The sequence below is a fragment of the Pomacea canaliculata genome, linkage group LG5, assembly GCF_003073045.1.
Source record: "Pomacea canaliculata isolate SZHN2017 linkage group LG5, ASM307304v1, whole genome shotgun sequence".
Taxonomy (NCBI): domain Eukaryota; kingdom Metazoa; phylum Mollusca; class Gastropoda; order Architaenioglossa; family Ampullariidae; genus Pomacea; species Pomacea canaliculata.
The window spans coordinates 18752055-18766602 of NC_037594.1; the positions used below are offsets into that span (position 1 = coordinate 18752055).

Below are 14548 nucleotides of genomic sequence, written 5' to 3' on the forward strand. Positions count from 1 at the left end.
TTAGGAAGACCCCTGCAGAAACTTTAGAACACGTGTTATTACAACACGTGACACTCAGACGGTTAAAGCCCAAATAGAAAGTATATATATTCTAAATTACTGCGCTTGACGATGAATCTCGCGTATACGAATGTTGTGAATCTGTGGGATGATGATGGGTTTTTACTGCGCTGTTGTTTGAAGGGGTGCGGGTTCAACTGATTGGATCATCTGGGGCCTTGCCAGGCTTTCAGAGAGGGTGGAGAATGGGGAGGGGCAAGCAAAAGGAAAGGGGCCATAATTGAAATGATGGGTATGAGAGAGACGTGTCTAAAGGTAACCGCTTCCACCGCAGCCACAGGAAAGGAAGTCATGCTGTTGTAGATACCGGTTGTGTCTAGACGCAGCACTGGAGCCGTGCGGCCGCCTTTGCTTGCAAAATGCATTAGCAGCTGATAGAAGACTGACTCAGAAGACAAACTTTGTTTTTTTGACGGCAACAGCCACTCAAGGTCATTGATCTATTAGCATTTCTCGGGAAAAGACATCTTAGTCTACGAGAAAAGTCGGTTCCAGCATTGATGAAAATTTTACATATGGACAGAGTGGGATGATATAGGTTGAGGATTATTTGTGCGGAACGAGCGAAAATGTATTTGGCTAGGCTGCTATCCTCCATGGGGTTTCTGACTCAAAAAACTAAACATGACTGGCTTTCCCCGATGACGATAACACCTATTGCAGCAGATGTTTTATTGGAGCACACCTGTTGCTAGGTCTGATGGCCATCTCGTCTTTCCTGGAAGTGACGTCATGCGGTTTCATTACCGCCGCCCACAAGGCAGAGGTAAGCAAACATCCTTGTTTGGTCGCTACGGTTTCGTTTATATGTGCCGTGCTCGGCACTGGCGTTGATGTACAGTCCTTCTCGTGTTTCTGATTCTATCAGTGGCGGTGGACAAACGTTTTGCAGCGATTAGCTCTCGAGCTCACTCGACCAACTACAAGTGCATACACGTCCTAGAAAAATTGTGTGTGCGAGTGATAGAGAGAGACACCAGTAGTGTCTGAGGTTGGAGACGACAGATGCTGCCGTGATATGTTCCGATACTTTGTTACCTCGCGACATTACTTTGTATTGGGTTATAACGGTCATTACGATCGTCTCAATGTGGACTAGCGCTGGTAACTTCACGGCGGGGTGGCCACAAAGCCAAACGTTACCGCTGGCTGTCAGCGGGCACAACCCCGAGACTTGAGAACCGAGTCAGCATGCAAATACAGAGACACCTTATCAGTTGATGGCTGTTTCTTATTGATTATTACTAGGTAGCTGTGGCCTTTTCTTCACCGTTTTCGAGGAAAAAAAAATAGAGACGCTGAACTGGATTGTGAATGATCAATGACAAGATGTTGATGTGTGCACAGGAAAGTGAAACCCGCCTTTAAGTCCTCTGCCTTTCAGTTTGTTTGTTGTTGTTTTTTTTGTTGTTTTTTTTTTTGTTTTGTTTTTTGAGAGGTGGTCTTTTAAAAGCAGGGACTCGAAAGGTCTATGGAAGCTGAACAGAGAGAGGACGTGGGAAGCAATCCTAGTTATCGTCTTTACTCTCTCGTTCTCAATTTCGTTTTGTTCCTCTGCACTCTATGAACCGCGGATTTTCTCACTTTATGTACATCCTGCCCACAGCTTTTGTGTATCAGATGAATATCAGTTTCCGAATAGTTTGGTGCAGTTGAGCAAGCTCGACAATCGATGAGACAAAAAATTTACTGAAAGTCCGTGCTTCATTTCGGAAAACGCCTCGTTCATAATGATGAAATGATCGGTTAGCAGCAGCGAACGTTAGCATAGTCGTAATTATTTGAAGTGGAGCATCTCGGCGTTAGGGGCAATCATAAAACACAATATAAACAGAACACCTGCAGCAATCTTGTTATTCAACAAATTACCATATATATATTTTTTTTCCTCTTTGGTTCGCACTTTCTGCCAGGTTCTGTCTTCGCGATGCTATTGCCACATTGGGCGGGTTAGCGACAGACCGCATAAACCACGAGGTTGCGAAATCTTTGCATTAAACGGGTGTTGAGCGCTGCTTCGCGACCCGCTCCCTTCCTTCCTACCCGTTCTATTGACGTCACAGCTCCAGTTCACGGGAGGACGCGTGGCTCTGTCTTCGATCCGCTCCAGCAGCCACGTCACGTTCGTCGCGGGCTAATGGCTCAAGTCGTCGTCACGTGTTTAGACGGGGAACATTACCATTTATGCTGCTAGCCACTAATCTCGCCTGATAGAGTGCTGAGCCTGGGCTTGAACTTTCCTTCACCTTTTGCCGCTCTCCGTCGGCACCTTCTCGCAAATTGCGGAACGAGGACTTAACTGCTGCGTGCAGAAATTTACGGGAAAGCGGCAGCAACAGCGACTTTTATGCTGCAAGGGAGGCCCTGAATGATGATTTTTTTATTTCTTATTTTAGTGGCAAGCAGCGTTGAAAGCAGCTGCAGTCGAGATGCGCGTTGTAATAATCGGTTTACGCTCCGACAGACAAGCAGGAATCATGCGTTACCCTTGATAGGAGAAACTTAGTCGATGGCTTGTCTACTGTCTGAATGGCTAGACAGCAGCTGTGTGTGAGCTGCGAGTTGAGAGCAATGTCCCTCATTTTTGTCCTCCATTAGATATTGTATATGCAAGATGGAATAGTGAAAAAAAGAACAAAGTATGTCGTTTGTTGTGAAAAGGTAAAGGAACAAAACAGGAGGAGAGATACGTCAGATATATGTTTTGGGACATTGGTTTCTGCTTCAGTTTTTTTCTCTTCACGTGAATGAGAAATTGCCGTGCCACTCTTAGATTTTGCAGTAAGGAGGTTACAAAAAAAAAAAAAAAAAAATTAAATAAAAAAAACCATCACCCCCAACCCAAATCGGAGCAGTGTTTTGCCTCTCACATACTGGCAGAAATTTGAACTGCCCGAGACTAGCGTTTGACGGTCCCCAATCGATTGTCTCGGCAAGATCTGACGGTCTGGCAATGGTAGTGTCCCCATTTCCGGTGCATATTCATCGAGTCTGGCACGTGTCGTACCCACGGCGGGAGAGCGTTGTTGACGATACTTTTGATCATCGTAACTACGATCCCTGACCGTCGTCTACGTACTGTTTGCGCTGTGGTTGCAGGGAAGCAGATGGCAGGGAGCGATTAAATACAGTACGGAGGACAGGACAAGGTCGCGAGGGACGGTAAAAATAATAAAATGAGAAATGTTGTGCAATGGTATGTTAACTAAATCGTCAGAACAGACAACAGATTGACGTTTAGACGATATCTACGAAGGTGTTGTGTCCTCAACATTGCAGTCTGAGAGAATTTCGAAGTCTTTAGCCAATTTGCGCTAGCAAATTTCTGTGATAGGAATAAAAAGGATAATTTTTTGCATTGAAGAAGTTTGAGCTTTCAAAACTCGCTTTATTGGCAGGTGATAATTCTTCTGCAATGATAATAGTACCCGAATTTTACCACCAGGAGTGTTGAATGTATTGTTCAGGCCGGAGTTGACAAAAGCAGCGTCTAGCGGCTAACCCGCTCACAAGGAAGAACAGTTTGTCGACCAATTATGGCATGGAGTCTTAACTATTGATATTACCGCGAGGCCTAAAACATTGTGACATTTCAGTCTTTCAGCTGAAGGGTATTTCCGCGAAAGAAAGAAGAAAAGACAGGAAAGGTCGCGTCTTATCGACCGTAGAAGCGTTGAACAGCTATTGAAAGCGATTTGCTGCATCTCCTTCTGAAGTCGTTCACGCTTGCCTGGCGATCTTTATCGTGGATATGGACTGGGAGGTAAACAATAAATGTTAAGGTTCCCTCCGGTCTGAATCCGTCTTGGATTCGAAGTGTTGGCATAGCGACTCAGGGCTAGGACTTCCAGGTTATTTGTGCACAGAGGAGCCCGCCGTTTTGTTCCCGGTCCACTGAAGGTAGCTTACCATCCAATCTGTTGCCGTGGCCTCGGGTGATGACGTGCTTTGCTCGCCGATGGCGGCGGGTTCGGCGCACACAAGATAATAGGATGTAGGACAGAAATGATCGGGCTTTGCACGCGGAGAATGCAATGTAGGACATAAATGGGATACGGCTTCGCACGCAAGAGGAAAAAAAAAAACCCAACCTTGCAAGTCAGAGACACCTTCATGGCAGACGAACATGATTGCTTTCTGTGTTGCCGATAGCAACGCCATCTTTTCCTTGGACTTACATCTCTTTGTGTTCAGTAACTCGTAAGTTAACATTATTTCCGGGACAAATACATAACATTAGAAATGTTTATCTTTCATCTTCGTAACCTTGAAGCATTTGTTCTCTTTAAGGTGATTTGTGAGGAATATTGAACTTTTTTCTTTATGTATTTTGTTTGTTTTTTTTTTTTATTTTGACAAACATTAATGACAAGCATTCTTTCTTTCAACTTCGTAAAATAGATCTACTTATTTATAGGTGTATTATAATTTGCATATTTAAAAATATATTTTGATTTTTTTTTACAGATTATATAGATGTATTATATTTTGCACGATTTCATTTCGGAGTTACTGAGAAGTCAATTCATTTTAGAGCTTAACAAAATAGTATGCAAAAAGGACCGGCAGTAAAACATGAAAGTGATTTTTTATGATGGAGACTGCTGGGTCAAGAAATTGAATGCGAAGGTAGAGAACGCTTCCCTCCATAGACGACTATGCGTATCCATGATGAAGGAGGATATCTTGCCGCTAGCCATGATCAGACGATCAAAGGGAGGATTAATGTGCGGTAGTACACAAATCAGTAGGCTGCTGTATGTATTACTCTGTACGACAGCTCTAACCCCGATGTTCAACCCAATCCATATTTCAGCCTGCAGGCACAGACGAGAGTTTCAGATTCATTAATAGAGGCCAGTAACAATTTTATTGTGGTTATATTCCCTGTATGGGTCTCCGGCGAAGGATCTCGACAAGCTTATCAAAATGACATTGCTGATCTGTTTTGCAGGTTAGCTTCAGTCCGGAACCTTTGATCAGGGTTTAGCAGAACTGGTAAGGGCTGACGACATCGTTGCTGCTTCTGGCACGTGAGGGTACCTCCACAGACTGCGACTGCTGGTGCTGGTTTGAGTAAGACCCCGCTTTACTCCCTGTAAGTTGAGAAGGATGTTATCAGTCAGTTTTATTGTCATTCTTTGTCGTTTCGGTGCTGGAACACTTTTTGGTGCCAGTTCTCGCGCGCTACTTTAAGGCCTCTATCGGCAGAGAAGCAAAATATTGCAGGGTTAGCATTACTCAGATGTAGAAAATTTCATCCACCTTATAACCGCACATTCTTTTCTTGGAGGAAGTATCAACTCTTGGAAGATAGAAGTTCGCTCTGCTTGAACTCTTTACAGCCTGTTTGCCTTACATTTTATTTTAGGTCAGTAAGTACACAGATGACATCTTTTCTCCGATCTCAGTCTTAAATTCTATTTGTGAGGCGCTTCACAATGTTATGCTTTTTTGTGGAACCTGGATTAGCCACGTGTGGCTTTCTGGTGGAAAAAATCCACCATGACCATCCAGCAGGCGCTGCCCAGAAAACCGGAGGAGAGTTTGTACGCCTCCTACCATCCCCACCCCTTCTATACAACCACATGGCAACTAGTCACGAAAACAATTCTGCATCGAACTCAAGGTTGAGGGCATGGTCGTCGGGTCTGATAGAACCGGACATGCTTGTGACCTTGATCGATGGTGTTGGCGGGACCTCGTATTGGCTGCTTTTATTTGTTTGTTTCCCTCGGAATCCAACGTCGCGATCGGATAATTTTGGCGAGAGGACGCTTGAGATTTCACGAGCTCACGCGCAGAAGACGTTGGTCGAGTGCTCGCGGGCGCGCATGCTCTGAGTGTGAGCGTGCGAACGTTGGCTTAATGCATTGAACAAAATTGGAAGAAATGCCGACAGGATTAGGTCCGGGTTGTCAGCAGCTTTATAACTGGACATCGCGGCGGCAGCGAAAAGGCGGGCGTTTAAAAGTGTACTGGTTGATTGCGATCCCCGCCGCCGGCTTCCCCTCTGCGAAGTGTAGTGATGGATCGCGTTATGGTGAGTGTCCGCCGGCTGTCGACGCTGGAATATAAATCAGCGGAGACTTGGGCACTTGACCACTGCGTTGAATGAGGAGTGGAGAAGCCACTTCTAATCCCCCCATCCTTTTTTGTCGGTCTAAACCAGCAGCTAAATACGGTAGGAGAGAGGATCTGCGCAATAGCTTTAACGATTAAATCAGACATTGCCGATGATTATGGCGGTTATAATGTGGATGGCATTTTCCATATCTGAGTAATGCTATCCCTGCAATATTTAGCTTCGTCTGCAAAGAGATTTGTGCACAATAATTTTTTATGGACAGTTGATGGGATAAGCTAGGGAGAAGGGGTGGGGGAGAGAAAAAAAAATATGTTTAGTGAATTAAAGCTGGGCAGTCGTAGGCCTTTACGAAAATAGTGTTATAGAGAACGTGGCAGTCGTAGCGAGTGAACTATTTTGTGTTGGGGCTGGAAAACAGCTTCATCCCATGCTTTGCATGCTAAACAGAGTCAGCCCGTGTATTATGGCGAAAGACGGAGGTTCGTTTGCGGGAAACGAGCGCTGTAGAGTAGACAGTGAGAGATGATGTCGCAGTTCCCCATTGGTGCTTCTGAACGATTCTGAATGCTTCTGCCCTAGACCAGACAGGTCTGAGAACGCTGTCGCTGCTTCCCTCGTGTGACTGTTAAGAAAAGTGTTGAGTCTTTCTGTGATCTCGTGGAAGTGACACGATCTACATCAAGCGCCACAGATGCTCTCTCACAACTCCGTCAAACACGTCAGACGCGTTGTTAATTTTGTACTTTTTCTGTTAGAATGTTGATTGATGATAAGTCTTCACACTAAGTCGTATTTGATAAATTGACTTTCAACCAAATTAGCTTAAGTAAAATAAAAAAAATATTAAAACAAGTTCACTTCGCATTTTGGCTGATGGGCCGGTCCAAAAAAAAAAAAAAAAGGGGGGGCCGTACTTTGCCCACCCATGGTATAAGGGTACCGCAGTTTTTATGTCTATAAACTTAAACAACCCTACTCTCTCTCTCTCTCTCTCTCACACACACACAAACATACACGCACGCACATGTTTGAACTTATGCATATTACATTTTATCTGCCAGTCCTGTAGTTTCTGAGTGCTTTGAGGGATTTATGCTCTCGTTAGATACCTTACATTTGTATTTTGGTAAGAAAGTGAAAGAGAAAAGTGGAGGGAACTGGCAAGTAATCCAGATAGATGTGTTCATGCATAAACCAGGGGCTTAGTATGGAGTACCTGATGTCTCATGCAACGTCGCTAGTAGCTTTTCGACTCGCTCCTGTTCCACAGGCAGATGTTTGTAATTGTCTCCCTCCCTTACACAGACATGCACATCTGTTTTGTAGTCTAGTTTAAAATATAACAGTTTATTCCCATCTTCTTTTCAGGCGGAATTTTCTTCACTTTGTTTCTTGACAAAAGCGTGTTGGATACCGGCAGCACCGTATGTGGGTCATGCAGCATCCTGGTCACAAGGAGTCCGTCACCGAAGGGACAAGAGAGTCGGTGGACGTCCAAGACACCACAAAAGAGGCTTTTGACGGAAGCCGCGAGACTTCATGCATAACTGTCGGCCACTTGGCTTACTGAGCACGGGCAATGGGCGCATCCCACGAGCGACTTGTAAGGCCGTGAGGACTAGCCACCGTGCCACGGGAACATGTACGAGCCGGTGTATCATGGCTACAGTGCCCGCCCTGCGGGCCGCCTGCCCTCCATCCACGCCATCGGCAAAGCCAAGCCGGTGGACGAAGAGGAGCCGCCAGACGTGCCGTGCCATATGTACGGCTACGAGATGGAGATGGACCAGTCCTTCTCCTCCGTGGAGAGTGTCTTCGACCCCAGCGACGCCGAGGACGCATGCAAGCTGCTGCGCAAGGCGTTCCATCTGTTGGGCCCTGGCCGCCACGCCTGTAAGCGCAATCCGGACCACGGAGGCAGCCACTTCGTACACTGCCGGCGCGGCGTCAAGCTGGGCGGCTACTACAGTCAGCTGCGGCGCTTGCTGGAGGAGCGGGCAGGGCTGGAGCTGCTGCGGGACTGCCTGTACCGCGTGCGCAGCGCACAACTCTTCGTGGAGGAGCTGGAGGCCTTGCTGAGCGCTGAGTACCGCACCGCCTACGCCATCCGCCACGGCTGCCTGCTGGACGCGCCAGTCAGCAAGCTGTACTGCCTCAACGCCCTTTGCGAGGACCTGCGTGTGCACGCCGGCCACTGGAACTCTGTCAAGCAACGCATCAACACCGGCCGCTGGGCGCAGCCCTTGCTCGGCTTCTTCTGTCGCGAGCTGGCTGCGGTCCGGCGTACCCTGGGGGCGCTGTGCGACCGCGCTATCTTCCTGATGGACCGCCTGGTCCACGTGGGCTTCGAGGTGCTCGCGCACTGCGCCCTGGACGCCCTGACTGCCGACGTCCTGTGGAACATCACACGAGGCCTGGAGGATTTCAACACCATCGTAGTCAGCTTCCGTGCGCACGTGGTCGCGGAGGGCGTGTACTCACCGCAGTCGTCACTCGCCGCCCGTCACCTGCCGTCTCTCTACCTCCACCCTGCCTTGGCCAACTCCGGCAGGCGGTTGAGTGACGGTATCCGCGCCGTGCCCTTCCACAAGGTGCTGGGCATCTTGGCCAACGAGCGCTCCCGCTACGCTGCGCTGCTGACGCACCGCTTCTTCACCGCCAGCGATGCTTTTCTGGCCGCCCTCCGCACAGCCACTCACCTGCCGCCTTTCGAGTGGGAGGACGACCCCGTGTCCAGTGTCAGCGGCGTGCACTTACACTCGCGTTTCTTGTCGTCGCCCCCGCCGGTGGCAGCAGGTGAAGCAGTGGGCGGCAGCCAGGCCAGCTTGAACCTTGCCTTACTCCATGTGGGCTCGGTGCGCGTGCCGGACTTGTCGGGATTACCCTCGCCCCTGGTGGAGTTCTCGCAGAAGGAGCAACAGTTCGCGGACAACTTCCTGCAAATCGTGTGCAACTCGACCTCCCTCCTCCGCAAGAATGACGCCACCAGCAACAATAACTCGCATCACAACCACCACCACGGCCGGTCTAAGGCCAAGGCTAGGACGGACTTTAAAGTGCCCCTGAGCCCCGTGGTGTCGCGGCCGCCTAAAGCGCAAGGCGAGACGCCCGTGCTGTCCCGCTCGGACTCTCGGCGCAAGACGGTGTCGTGGGGCGACAACGCTGACACGTCAATCCGCACGCAGGTGGTGGCCACCTACATGGACACGCTGTGGCAGCACTTCGGCCGCAACCTGGACCTCTTCCTAGACGAGCCGGCATGGACCAACCGGGTGGGACTATTGCGCTCCGAGCTAGGCTCCATCTTCCTGCAACGGGACACGGTCTGCGCCATGCTGCGCCACATGGTGGAGCACATCTGCGTCAAAGGTACGAAGTCGTTTTTCGTCTCAACGGCGTGGGTGGATAAGGGGGGATTGGGAGAGGAGTGGGGAAAAACGTTGCTACAGAGCTGCTGTAGGTTTGGATTGTTTCTTCGTGCGCTAGGTGGGGTGGTAAGCGAACTTTCATTACTGACAACTCGCGAAAGTGGATGTTAAAGGCAGCTTTCTTTTGTCTGGATCTCCAAGTTATTGTCTCCGACGGCGAAGACGATAATAACGAGACTGACGAACAGATCAAAAGTTTTATCTTCCTTTTCCAGTTACTATAATTTCCCAGCATCAGCAAAATCAAGATGGTGTTTTGCCAGCCTGGGTAGCTGGTTGGGGAGGAAACGGGGAGAAAAGCATATTGCTGTCTCTATTCCCTTGAGGCGCTCCGAGCACGCCTGTCTGGCTGGCTGTCGGCAGCATGTGTAAACTATAGCTCGCTCTCTTTTGCCACACTCAACTGCACTGGCTTACACTGGCACAGGGACAGCATGGGCTGCGCCATGCCTGCTGTTGAGTTGTTTTTTTTCTCCTCAATGCAGTCTGTTGGCATTCCTGTAACACCAGGCATATTGCTTGACAATAACGACACTGGAGATGAAAGGTTGCCGCTTTGTCAGCTGCTATACGAGCCATTCTGTATGGTCGATGATAAAAGACGAATTTGTATGAAAACCGTTTGTTGTGTTTGATGTCAGTCCATGAAGACATGACGCACCCGCGTTTTTCAGCACTTATTATTATTAATTTTTATCTGCAGTAATGGGGCTGGCTGTCTCCAGAGACACAGTACCAGAGTTGTGCTTACTGCACACAGGCTCATACTGCTCATCACAGCTATTTTTTAGCTGCTTTCTGTTGCGGTTTGTTAATCCCAGCTGTTGGAAGGTGTCTCTGCACCACTTTGGTTATGACACTGGGGAGAAAAAAATAAAGAACACGAACTATTTCTTATTCAAGGGATTTGTTGAACACCAGTCTTTAAAGAACTTAACATTTTGATTTGTGAAAATTAAAGAAGAGAAAAATATTTTTCTTCGTAAAAAAAAAAAAAAAAGGCTGTTTGATAATTACAGTACTTCTTAACGTCGAAATTAAGGAAATATATCTGATTCTAAAGAGTTTGCATTACCTTTTTTAAACTGGTCCAAATGTTACAAAATTTCTTATATGTCAATATTCCTTACTCTTTTATATTAAAATTTACTCCATTCTCAGTTGTACACTAAAATTCTTTTGAACGAATTCTATCGATTAGAATACTGAGCATCTTATAAATTCTACTGATTACAGTAGAATGTGAACATAAAATGCAGTTTCTAGTCAATAAAATTTGATACGTTTTATTTTAATCACTGAAGTTTTGAAGATACTTTTTATTCTTTAAATAAGGTTTGTTTTGTTTCCAGACATATTTCCTTCTGGATCCATATCGCCGCTTCTTGGGGTTGTGGTGAGACTGCATGCTTTGTCTGCCTTCGCGGCATGGGATTCGAGTAAGTAAGCTTAGTCACAAGTACCACACAATTTGCATGAAACCAGTGATACTTTTGGTGATTTTTACCTAGACAAACAACCAAACAAACAAAACAAAAAACAAGAGCGCGCTTTGTTGTTTAGTGATGTACATTGAGGTAGCTTTGCTTGCTTTATAGATTTTTAATGTTTACTTCGATAGTAGAGATCACAATTAAAAACGAAATTTAAAAATGGACGGAATATGCTGTGGATAAGAGCTGTTCTCGCCACTGTTCGGGTCGTATTCTTGGAATTATTGTTTATAATTTCAAATCCGTTTTATGCTGATCAGAGAGAGAGAGAAAGCAAACAAGAAAGAAGAAATAAGCATTGCTTGCTGTTGTGTTACATTAACTGCTACCTTTGCGTGGAAAGCGTTGTGTAGTCAGGGATACACGTATGCTTATTTGAACGTGTTAAGAGTTGCACATTACTCAGAATTTTGACCGTGAGCTACGTAAGCATTGTCCGATGAATTATTCAGTCTTGGAGGGCTGCAGTTGCATTCATGTTGAGCCACGAGACGAGGCGTCATGTCGGCGCGCTCTTGTGTAGTCTCGTAGGTTTGGCCTCAGCGGTCTCTATTCTCTCGCGCTCTAACGCTCGCCCCCATCACGTGATTCCATTGCCTTTGATGTCCGCTTTCCTGACTGCCGTCTGCGCGGTGCCGATCGTTTAATGATTATTTTTCCACACATTACTTAACAATGTTTGCACTGTAGAAGACTGAGAAGGCATAGGTAGAATTCCCGTTGGTAGTTATCGGTATTCTGGATTTATGATCGATGTAGGAAACCTTTTCAGCAGGTTGTACCTTTAACTGATCACGTCTTCAAGCCTATCTGCAAATCATACTGCTCACAGTTCCATTTTCCTTTTTTTTATCCCCGACAAACGTTTCCTTTATTTATTTTTTTTAGCGGTGTTTTAAACTACCGAAAGACTGTTCCAACGCACTTTCTTACTTTTGTACTGTTGCAAACTGCTGTGGTTGAGACACTTTGTTCCAGCTCAAGTTTAGTGCTTCACTGCTGATTCAAGCTTCTGTGGTTGAAAGACTTAAACTCCTTTTTCTTTTGACTACGGTCACGTTCCTCTCTTGGAATTTTGCTGTGGACGATTGTGTGAAGTCGACTGTACAAGTGAAATATGGGCAGCGTACCTTGAGACCCATTTAATATCCCATCCACCTCCTCGGTCTGGTTGCCGTCTTCCATGAAAGTTGTCTTTTGCTGCAAAGGAAGTCTGCTGGTGCGTGTACAGTCGGACGTTTTGATACTTGCAGCGGCAGTGGTATTCACCATCTTCATCCTTCGAATTTTTTAGTTCTGAATGTTCGCTTTTGAGGTTAAGAGGCTTCACGAGGCCCTACATGAAGAACAATTTTGGACCTGTGACTAATTTCAAGATTTCAACGTGAATCGTGCAGCTTCTCATAAGATCTTAGTTTTGTAATAAAATTCTCTCTGTCTTTCTGTCAGTGAGAGAGAGAGTCTGTTAGATACGAATCATGTTTACACTATTAATGCTGTTTCATCAGTTTCACGTAATAACCACATAACAGTGTCTTATGTGTTCCAGTGTTGCTCGCAGTACTACATAGTTACTGGCTGCCATTTTCTAGGGTTCCTTGTAATGACATACTTTATCTAGCTGCTAGTATTCTCCAGTTTACCACAGTGCGCCTGTTATTTTTGTGCACAGCACTATAACTCTGGCCATATTTGCGGGGTCGAGAGGGGAGATTAGAAAGAGATTGGCGCTGTAATTTTGTGCATCACCATAACGGTTTTCATACACGATTTTAATTAGTTTAACGCAAAAAGCAGTTGCTGTTATCCTACCTTTTTATTAGGCGGGCTTGAACTTGGAGCAAGCAGACGGGCAGATGGGGCAGCCGAGCACAAGATCGTGAGAGTGAATGCGTTCCCTGCCATGAGAATGCGGTTTTGTTGTTGTTGTTGTTGTTTTTTGCATTGATGTCATATAATTTGATATCTCCGAATGTATTCCTTTCGTCCTTTTCCTGGCATCTGTATGAGATTAATGTTGATGGTGTACAGCTGCTGGCGTCTAGCCTTGAGTCTCACCTTCAGCAGGTCTGTGCCACCTCACAACGCACACCAGACTCTGGGAAAGAATGGCTATCAACAAACTGAAGCTAAATGAATACAACATCGAGGTCCTTCTAGTAACCTCTGCAAATAAACTGAAATGTGTGCCTTCCATCGTTGTTTTCTTTTTCTTAGGTGAACATCTTTCTCTAGACCATCCAAAATCTTTGTGTTGTGATCAACGCAGTATTATTTCTTGAATGCCACATCAGTGCAGTTAATAAGTACATCTTTCTTGAGCTTCGCAGGATCATCTACATCCCTTTCTGTCAGTTCCTTGCCACCAAAAACTCAAGTTTGCTTTTGTTTTTTTTTACTGCAACTCTCTGCTCGCTGATATCCCTAACCGCCTGCTGTACAATCTTCAAAGGGCCCAGGATAATGACGCTTGTATTTTCTTGGTAAGCGAAAGGTAGACCACACTATAGCCCCTCTTCCTCGGGCTTTTAGTAGCTGTCAGTGCGAGCTCTCATTAATTATAAGATGGTCATACCATGCTACTTCACGGCCTTGCCCCAGCATACCTGTGTGAACTTCTGACATTTTACCACCCAAGTCGGTCTCTTCAGTCTGCTTGTGTTGCCTTCGACAATTGACAACACTCCTTGCTTCGGTCTACTGTTTGGAATTTTTTGCCTCTTTCTCTTCGAACTGTGTCCACTTTCGAAGCTTTCAACCCCTCTCAAAGACCACGTCTTTAAGAAATAGCTTTTATAATAAATCGTACTATTGCGCTCACTCCTCAGTTCTTCGTCATCATCCACAACGTTCATGTTTTCTGTTCGTGTCATCCGCTTGTTTCTTGTATGGTTGACTGTCGGGTCATTTACAGTCTGTCTGTGTACAGTGTATTAAGCTCGCCTCCACACGGAAAAATACGCTTTATAAATTCGATCTTCATTATCATCATCGTCGTCATCACAATGAAAAGCTGTCCATTGAAGAGTAATTTTTAACCGGGTAGTTTTGTTGTGGCATAGCTAGGCAAAGCACACAGTGTGTCACACTTTCACTTGTGTTCTCGAGATGCCTTGTCACTACTACATCAGAACAACCTTGGCCACCACAGCTGTGTTTGTCCATGGAAACTTGGCCAAGGAAAACCAACCCTAAGCCTAACTCTGGCAAGGATTAAGACAAATCGCTGAATCAAGTTTCTTCTTGCAAGATCACAGCTCTACTCAACTGGCAACAGATGCAGATGTAACAGCGACAGGCAGACGATCTGCGAGCTCACAATACATAGACGTAGTCTTTCGTTGATTTTTATTTCCCCAGCATCTTGCTGTTCCCGTGATTAGAAGACCGCTGATATATTTCTCACTTCAGTGAAGTCGTGGCGAAGCCAAGTGTTTTTCAGCCGCTTGCTGTCGTGTTCCCGAATTTCTGAATTTTAT

At 46.1% G+C, this 14548-nt stretch overlaps 1 protein-coding gene across 9 annotated transcripts in view; it reads left to right on the forward strand.

Moving 5' to 3' along the window:
• The window catches only part of LOC112563631, a 39594-nt gene that overhangs the window by 13674 nt on the left and 11372 nt on the right, over positions 1-14548 (forward strand). For 5 of the 9 annotated variants that reach the window (XM_025237800.1, XM_025237802.1, XM_025237801.1 and 2 more), the window contains 3 exons: positions 5015-5158; positions 7517-9517; positions 10929-11015. In XM_025237800.1, the coding sequence (XP_025093585.1) occupies positions 7789-9517; positions 10929-11015 (1816 nt within the window). In that variant the 5' untranslated portion in view covers positions 5015-5158; positions 7517-7788. Of the gene's footprint in view, positions 1-804; positions 827-5014; positions 5159-7516; positions 9518-10928; positions 11016-14548 lie in introns of those variants that run through there. The other 4 variants (XM_025237807.1, XM_025237808.1, XM_025237809.1 and 1 more) reach the window with 2 other exon arrangements.